This window comes from Trichosurus vulpecula, chromosome 3, assembly GCF_011100635.1.
Source record: "Trichosurus vulpecula isolate mTriVul1 chromosome 3, mTriVul1.pri, whole genome shotgun sequence".
Lineage (NCBI taxonomy): Eukaryota > Metazoa > Chordata > Mammalia > Diprotodontia > Phalangeridae > Trichosurus > Trichosurus vulpecula.
This window is the reverse complement of record NC_050575.1, coordinates 134,265,480-134,275,113: the sequence shown is the minus strand read 5'-3', so window position 1 is coordinate 134,275,113 and position 9,634 is coordinate 134,265,480. Positions and strand designations below refer to the sequence as shown.

General features: G+C 34.5%; 1 protein-coding gene across 1 annotated transcript; it reads right to left on the bottom strand.

Moving 5' to 3' along the window:
- Positions 1-3,872: 3,872 nt before the first annotated feature.
- LOC118842239 (olfactory receptor 2D2-like) lies at positions 3,873-4,799 on the bottom strand. The gene has a single exon (XM_036749836.1). The coding sequence runs from the start codon at positions 4,797-4,799 to the stop codon at positions 3,873-3,875; it is 927 nt and encodes a 308-aa protein (XP_036605731.1).
- Between the last annotated feature and the right edge of the window lie 4,835 nt (positions 4,800-9,634).

Sequence of the window (9,634 nt, the reverse complement as noted above, 5' to 3'; positions counted from 1 at the left end):
TAAAATGATTTTATTGATATAGTTCCTTGGTTTGTTTTGGCAGGTGTACTCCCAGGTATTTTATACTGTCTAGAGTTATTTTAAATAGAATATTTTTTTACTACCTCTTCTTCAAGAGTTTGTGACATATAGGAATGCTGATGATTTATGTCAATTTACTTTATATCCAGCTACTTTGCTAAAATTATTGTTAGAACTAACCTTTTAGTTGTCTTTGAGATTTTCCAACTATATCATCATATTATTTGCAAAAAGAGATAGTTTTAGTTCTTCATTCCCTATTCTGATTTCTTCTATTTCATTATCTTTTCTTACTGCTATTGCTTGGATTTCTATACAATAATGAATGATATTGGTGACAGTGGGTATCCTTGTTTCATACCTGATCTTACTGGGAAGACTTCTAGTTCATCCCCATTACAAATAACACTTGCTGATGGTTTTAGATGCTTATTTTAAAATCAATTTAAGGAAAAATCCATTTATACCAATACTTTCAGTACTTTTAATAAAAATGAGTAAACTTTATCAAAAGCTTTTTCTGCATCTATTGATATAATATGATTTTTTTTACTTTTATCAGTGATTTAATAAATTACATTGACAGTTTTCCTTATGCTAAACCATACCTGCATTCTTGATCATAATGTATAATCTTTGTAATATATTGTTGTAATCTTTGAGCTATGTGGGATTATGTGGGAGTTTTGCACCCATGGTCCTTAATGAAATTTGTCTACAATTTTCTTTTTCTGTTTTTATTTTTCCTGGTTTAGTTATCAGTATCATATTTGTTTCAAAAAAAGAATTTGTTAGGATCCCTTCTTTACCTATTATTCCAAATTATTTAATATTGGAATTAGCAGATTTTTAAATGTTTGATAGAATTCACTTGTAAATCCATCTGGTAATTGTGCTTTTCTCTTAGGAAGGTTATTTATGGCCTGTCCATTTTTCTTTTTCTAAAATAGGTCTATTCAGATATTCTATTTTCTCTTCTGCTAATCTAAGGAATTTTTATTTTTGTAAATAATTTTTCATTTCAATTAAGTTGTTATATTTATTGGCATATAAGTGGGCAAAATAATTGTTTCAATTTCATCTTCATTGATGGTATATTTATGCTATTCATTTTTAATTCTGGTGGTTTGGTTTTCTTCTTTCTTTTTAAAAAATCAAATCAACTGATTTTTTATTTTATTTCTTTTTTCATAAAACCAAAACTTTGTTTTATTTATTAATCCAATGGTGTTTTTACTCTCAGTTTTATTAATCTCATCTTTACTTTTTGGGATTTCCAATTTAGTGTTTAATTGGGGATTTTTAATTTGTTCTTTCCCTAGTTTTTTAATTGCCAGTTCATTAGCCTGCTCTTTCTCTGTTTTACTGATATAAACATTTAGAGGTACAAATATTCTCTAATCACTGCTTTTGCTGTATCACATGGGTTTTGGTATGTTTTTTCATTATTTTGAATGAAATGATTGATTGTTCTTATGTTCTGTTCTTTAACCCACTCATTCTTTAAGATTAGGTTGTTTAATTTCCAATTAGTTTTTAATCTATATTTCCTTGGTCTCTTGTTATGTATAATTTTCACTGCATTACAACCTGAAAAGAATACGTTTAATATTTCTGCTTTTCTACTTTTAACTATAATATTTTTGGATACTAATATATGGTCAATCTTTGTAAAGTAACCATGAATCACTGAGAAAAAGGTGTATTCCTTTCTATTTGCATTCAATTCTCTCCAGGTATCTGTCATATCAAATTTATCTAAAATTCTATTTTCTTCCTTAACTTCTTTCTTATTTATTTTTGGGTTAGATTTATCTAGTTCTGAGAGGGGAAAATTAAATTCCCCAGCTACTGTACTATCTTTTCCCACTTGTAACTAAATTAATTTTTCCTTTGAAAAGTTAGATGCTATAGTGTTTGGTGCATATAGGTTTAGTGTTGATATTGCCTTATTCTCTATGGTACCTTTAACTTCTTAAAATATGATGTTTAGGTGTCTTTTGTGGTCATGGCATTCAAATAGTCTGATGATTCTTAAATTATTTCTCATTAATCTGTTTTCCAGGTCAGTTATTTTTGTGATTAGATACATTATACTTTCTTTTATTTGTTTTCAGCCTTTTGACTTTGTTTTTAATATTTTCTTGTCTCACTGAGACATTGGTTGTTATTTGGTCCATTATAATTTTCAGGTAGTTTGTTGCTTGGGCAAGCTTTTAAATCTCTTGTGTCACACTGCTCATTCCCTTTTCAATTCTTCATTCCAAAGCTTTCATTTTTTCCCAATTTTTTTTCCTTTAGTATTATCATTTTGGGGCAGCTAGGTGGTATAGTAGATAGAGTGCCAGGCCTGGAGTCAGGAAGACTCATCTTACTGAGTTCAAATATTATCTCAGCGGGGCAGCTAGGTGGCACAGTGAGTAGAGCACCGGCCCTGGAGTCAGGAAGACCTGAGTTCAAATCCAACCTCAGACACTTGACACATGTACTAGCTGTGTGACCTTGGGCAAGTCACTTAACCCCAATTGCCCTGCCTTCCCCCTCCAAAAAAGATATTGTCTCAGACACTTGTTAGCTATGTGACCCTGGGCAAATCATTTAACCCTATCTGCCTCATTTTCTTCATCTTTAAAAAGATCTGTAGAAGGAAATGGCAAACTACTTCAGTATCTTTGCCAAGAAAACCCCAAATTGAATTAGAAAGAGAAGGATGTTACCAAAAAAATCTGAACAACAAAACTATCATTTCATTGACAAAGCACATTTTAAAACTTTTCCAAACTCTTGTTTCATCTCTTCCAGGAATTCTATTTTAATTTGTACCCAAGCTGAAGCTTTCCTTGTAGATGATTTGGACTTATTCACTTTTTTATAGTTTGTGTCTTGTGCTTCCCCACCATTGTAATAGCTTTCTAGCGTGGGATTCTTTTATTTTGTTCAGTCTTCCAGCCTATGTCCTGATGGACTTGATGTTAAGTATTGGCTTTACTTTATATTTGTAAGGAAGGTATTAGCAGGTCCTGGTTGCTACTTTCTTAGAAAATTGAGTTTTGTGTCATTCCAGGATCTCAGGGACAGGCTAGGGATTTGAAAACTTTTAGTGTTCAACATGTGGTATGATCCAGGACAATCTCATTGTTTTCTCCTTTGTCAGAGATCTGCAAAGTCCTGACCTAGAACTGGATAGGAAAATTGGTAAAAATATAGCCAGATTTAGTTCCTTATCAAGCATCTGGAAAGCTCCATTGGTTTAGAGCTACATAACTGTAGATTCTCCTTTGGTCTGGGATTTATATCTTGGTTAATACTCTTTAGGCTGGACTAGCTGCTAGAACTGAGACCCCAACTCTGCTCTTGGAGTGTGAGACACATATCTGCTGCTATGCTTCTGAACATTCTCATTTCGACCCAAGGCCTTTCTATCAGGGAAAGTCATGCCCAAGTGCAGGCATCCTTCTCAGTGTGTCCTGGATCTTTGACCAAGAACTGAGTAGTGGACATCAAAAGTGCCAGCCTGTCTCCATCAAGTTTCTCTAGTTTTAGTTTTGGGGTACATGGGTATAGATTTGAGACCTCTTCTTTCTGTAGCCCATATCTTTTCCCCAAGTCAACATATGCTATTTCTTGGCCTTGCCCCATAATTGAATCATTGTAAGAATATGCAATAATTATTACATGCATATATAAATATATATACATATGTACCTCTTTATATAGACAGATAACAAATGCACAATATATGCATGTATTCTCCATTGTTAGTAATAGGGGAATAGCCATTTACTTCCAGGGGCCACACAGTAAGTGCTGTAGTTAAGAAATTTAGTCAAATATAATTACAATCAGGATTTTCAGAATTTCCACCTCTTGGCTACATTTCTGAGGGCATGCTTCACATCCTTATTCCTCAGGCTGTAGATGAGAGGGTTAAGCATAGGGTTTACCACTGTATAGAACACAGAAACCAGCTTGGCCTGTTCCTTGGAGGACTTGGGGGTCATATAAGAAATTATTGCTGTTCCATAAAAAAGGATGACCACAAGGAGGTGAGAGCCGCAGGTGGAGAATGCCTTGAGCCTCCCTGATGTTGTCTTTATCCTGACCACAGTCACTATGATGGAGCCATAGGAGACCAGAATCAGGGACACAGGTACAAGAAGAATCATCACCCCCATGAGGAAAATGGCTGTCTCTGCTTTGTGGCTGTCTGCAGATGTCAATGCCAGGAGAGCAGGGGCCTCACAAAAGAAATGAGCAATCTTATTATTTCCTTGGTAGGGAAGGCATAGTGTAAATGTTGTGTCTACCAAGGATGCTACAATACCACTGGTCCAGCACCCCAAGGCCAACTGGGCACATATCCTCCCTGTCATAATAAGAGGATAGTGCATAGGGTCACAGACTGCCAAATACCGGTCATATGACATCACAGCTAACAAGGCACATTGTGTAGATCCAAAAATGAGAGAGAGGAAAAGCTGAGCAGCACAGCCCATGAAAGAAATAATCTTCTTCCTTATCAGCATGTGGACTAGGGCTTGGGGAACAATGTTGGTAGAGAGACCAAAGTCAGCCAGAGATAAGTTGCAAAGGAAAAAGTACATGGGTGTATGAAGCTGTGAGTCAGTTAGAACCAGGTAGATGAGGAGTAAGCTTCCAAGCATTGTAACTAAGTAGATTCCCAGGAACAATACAAAGAGCAGCAACTTAGTCTGAGGGTCATCAGAAAGTCCCAGGAAGAGGAATTCTGTCACCCAGGTCTGGTTGATCTGGCTCATGTTTGGTCTTCCTGCTTTTTTAGAAAGGAGGCAATGGACAATTTCATGTGGGGATATAACCTCTAGAATTATAGAACCTTAGTGTTGGAAGGGACCTAAGATGTCACCCTTTCCAACCATCACCAACTGCCCCATAACATTTCTAATGAACATTTTTAGTTATGAGTAATACATTAAAATAGGAAGAAACTATTTCATTTTTGAGAACTACAAGCATTGGAAAATATTCCCTTATGTATTGAGCTCATATATGGAGGGACATCATGGTATAGTGGAGAGAAAGTGGCATTGTTGGTGTCTGAGTCTTAATGGTAGTCAGATAGTCACAAAATGCCAGGGAGGAGAGAAATGGAATAGAGAAAGATCTTTGGAATAGCAAAGTTGGATGGTCATGATAACCCGTGTCTTCAGGTTCCTTTTCCTTTATTTCTGTCTATGTGTTTAACTGTCCTACTATTCTATGGGACAGAATAAACACAGGGCTTCCTATATGTGTCCCTTTGGATCCCCCAGAAATATTTCTGAAAACAGCAGTGCAAAAAAGCTTGAAGCTTTGGACGGTCCCCCACTCCTATCCCACACTGGTAACAGAGCTCAACTTTAATACATTGTTAAATGCGTTAAAATATCAAGAATTAAGGTAGAAAAAATGAGCAAACAAGAAAAAAAAGAACCTGACTATAAAAAGCTACTATGATGAAAGGGAAAACAAAGGCACAACCTCAGTAGAAAACAGTGAAGTCAAAACAACTACAAACAAAGCTTCAAAGAAAAATGTGAGTTGACCACAACCTCAACCAGTATTCTCAGATGAACTAAAAACATGATTTTCAAAATCAAATAAGAATAGTAGAGAAAACGTTAGGTAAAGGAAAGAGAGTGAAGGGAGAAAATTATGAAAAGACAATAACTTAGCAAAAGAAGAACAAAAAATATTGACAAAAATAACACCTTAAAAACCAAAATTGGCCAAATGAAAAAAGAGAATAAAGATTTCACTGATAAAAGTAAGTTCTTAAAAATCAGAATTGGCCAAATGGAAAAGGAAGTGCAAAAACCCACTGAAGAAAATAATGATACGTGTAACTCCTAAGAACTTTATTATTACTAGATCAATTATTAAGACTCCACATATATAGGAGGCATAGGTGTGACTGTGTGGATTAATCATGTTGTGACAATGTGAAAAAAATTAACATTTTTGGAGAAAGAGGGATGCTCTGGGGGAAGAAGGAAGGGAAAGGAAGAATAGAGAAAATTGTCTCATGTAAGAGGCATGCAAGGAAGAGCTTTTATAGTAGATAAAAAATGGTGGGAGAGGTGGTAGACAATGCTTAAACCTCATTCTCATCTAAATTGGCTCAGAGGCAAAGTGTGTGTGTGCACGTGTGTGCACACACATATGTATACATGTCTGTGTCTCTGTCTGTGTGTATGTATACACATATACGCTCACTTAATTGGGTATGGAAATCTATTTTACCCAACAAGGAAGTAGGAAGGGAAGGCAACGAGAGAAAGCAATGGTGATAAGAGGGCAGAGGAAGGAAAGCATTGGTCAAAAGCAAAACTGACTTTAGAGGACATACCAAATAAAAAAAAGAGAGGAGGGAGGGAAATACACAATTTGCATGTGGACTAGGGCTTGGGGAACAATATTGGTAGAGAGACCAAAGTCACTTAACTGTGAATGGGAATGGAACCCTTGAAACAGAGACACACAAAGAGTTAAAGCAAGGAGCTTGAGCAGAATCTATTATGCTTCAGCTGAAATACAAAAGGCAGGGATAGTAACTATGATCTAGGGTAAAGCAAAAGCAATAATAGATAGACCTAATTAAAAGAGGTAAGCAGGAAAACTACATCTTGCCAAAAGGAACCACAGACAACGAAGTAACATCAATACTAAACATACATATAATCAAATACTAAAGCATCCAAATTCTTAAAGCAAAAGTTAAATGAGTTGCAGGAGGAAATAGACAGCTAAACTCTACTATGGGGGATCTCAACTTTCCCCTTTCAGAGCTAGGTAAATATGACAATATAATTAATAAGAAGGAAGTTAAATAAATGAATAGAATCTCAGAAAAGTTAAATATGATTGATCTCTGGAGAAAGTCGAATAGGATAGAAAGGGGTCTCCTTTTTTCTTAGCGACACATGGCATCTTCACAAAAATTGTCCATGTATCAAGGCATAAAAACCTCACAACCAAATGCAGAAAAACATAAAAAGCCACCTTTTCCAAACCATAATGCAAAAAATAATTACCTTCAATAAAGGACTGTGGAATGATAGACTAAAAATATTTTGGAAGCTAAATAGCCTAATCCTAAAGAATGAATTAGTCAGAGAACAAATCGTAGAAACAATAATTTCATTAAAGAGAATTACAACAATGAGACAATATATTATACTTTGCGGAATGTAACCAAAGCAGTACTTAAAGAAAAATTTATATTCCTAAATGCATACATCATTAAAAAGGAAAAAGAATAGGTTAATGAATTGGGCATGCAGCAAAGACAAAAAAAAAAAACAACAAAAAAAACCTAGAAAAAGAACAAATTGAATATCTCCAATTAAACGCCAGAAAAGAAATCTTGAAAATCAAAGAAGAGATTAATAACATTGAAAGTTAAAAATACTCCATTGAACTAATAAATAAAAGTAGGAGCTGGTTTCATGAAAAAAAAATAGATAAGCCATTGTTAATTTGATTAAAAAAGAAGAAAACCAAGTTACTGGCACCAAAAAATGAATGTACTACCAACTAAGATGAAATTAAAGCAATTATTAGGATTTATTTTGTCCAATTATATGCCAGTAACACTGGCCTGGAGTCAGGAAGACTCAAATTCCTGAGTGTAAATCTGTCTACAGCACTTACTAGCTGTGTGACTCAGGGTAAATCACTTACCCCTGTTCACCTCAGTTCTTTTGTAAAATCAGCTAGAGAAGGAAAAAGCAAATCACACTAGTATCTTTGCCAAACAACAACAACAACACACACCACAAATAGGCTCACGAAGAGTTGGACACAACTGAAAAACAACTGAACAACAACAAAAACTCCTGACAACCTAAGTGAAATACATTTCATTTACAAATTTCAAATCCATTATATTTACAAAAATATAAACTGCCCTCCTAAATATTTCTTCCTTGATTTTATTATTACAAATATTATCAATTTTGTGGACTTATTTTACATCTCGCTACTTTAAAGCTACTGTCTCTTTAAATTTCAATTTTTTTAAAATTACTAAATAATTCTTTTTATTTTAAATTACTAAATAAATAAATTTAAATTACTATTTATTTTCTTTTACTCTGGGCTTTTTTTTCAGTCTTCAGAGTCAGCCATAGTTTTGTCTTCTCTTTGCCAGAGTTTACGATTTCAGTATTTGTGTATTTTCTTGTTGCTATTGGTAGTATTTCTACATCTATGTCAAATAACAGAAAAGAGAGCAACGTCCTATTTTTTCTCAGCATTCATATTGGAAATTTCTAGTGATTCCCTATTGCGAACAGAGCTAACTTTCCCTTTTAGAGATATATTAATGAATGCCTTTCTTTATGTTTTCTAATTTTTTTTAAAGAATAAATGAATGTTATTCTATGTTAAAGACATTTTCTTCATCTACTGATGTAATCATATGGTTTTGTGCTTTTGTCTTTCCCTCTCAATGCCTCTAGATATAGAGTCTTTTAGGCTATCTCTGTTCTCTGGTCATCCTGGGAGGCTTTCATCTTATTTGGCGACACTGGTGCTGGCTTTTCTGGTGGCCTCTTTTCCTATTGTCTGTGGGCTTCTGTTTGACTTTTCGTGTAGGTCTGGAGTGAAAAGAATTGACTTTTTATAGTTTCTAATTGAATTTTTTCATACTTTTTTGGCCTGATAATTTTTTTTTTCCCATTTTTGGAGTAGATATTTTGGAGGGGGCATTGCTAGCCTCTGTTCAAGCAGCTGTCATGGTCAGAAATCCCTCATATATTATTGAAATTGTTATTTTTCCTTTTTTCCCCCCTCTTTAATTTTTCTCTTTCCCTGCCAAACTAAGCATATGGGTCAATATTTTCTCTTCCCTTCTCCCCTTTAACTTTTATTTGTAAATAGTATTCTTTTACTGTGTCCTTTTCGAGAAGTTTTCTTTGCCTTGCCTTATCATTTCTATGCTTTTCTAATCTACTTTGAATTTTCTATTCTTATTTTTGGCTTATATCCTTATTGATTCTTTGTCCTTTGTGTGTCTTTTTAAAGCTTCTGAAATACTAGGTTTGAACTTCTCTTCCTATGTCATTTCCCTCTTATTGACTTTGTAGATTTTATCCTATTGAAAATTTTTCTTCTATGCTTTGCTCTTAGGAATATGAATTCATGTAGAAGCCATGATCAATAAATAGTGTTTAGGATATCTGGTTCTATGTCACACTGTTCCCATGTTCCATTCTTTATTCTTAAAGCTTTTTGTGCTATATATGATCTATTCTCCCTCCTAACCTCACCACTGTAGGTGCTGGCTCACTCATACTCTCACATGGCCTGGGATGCTGTCTCAGGATTTACAACTCTATCTCAGAGAAGATAGTTTGCAAATATGTAAATTCCCTCTCCCCAGTCTCTTGCAAATATGTATTATACAACCCCATTCTTTTATTGCAGACACAAAGCTCTACCATGTGAATGTTCTTTAATCACATTTTCTTTCCTTTTCACTTTTGTAACAAGTTCCCCTACCTTTTTTAGTCCCTTCCCTTCATCGCTTTTATTTCATTCTCCCAATGTCATCTGTTGTTGTGAAGAAATTGTATGAATGCTTATGCCTTCA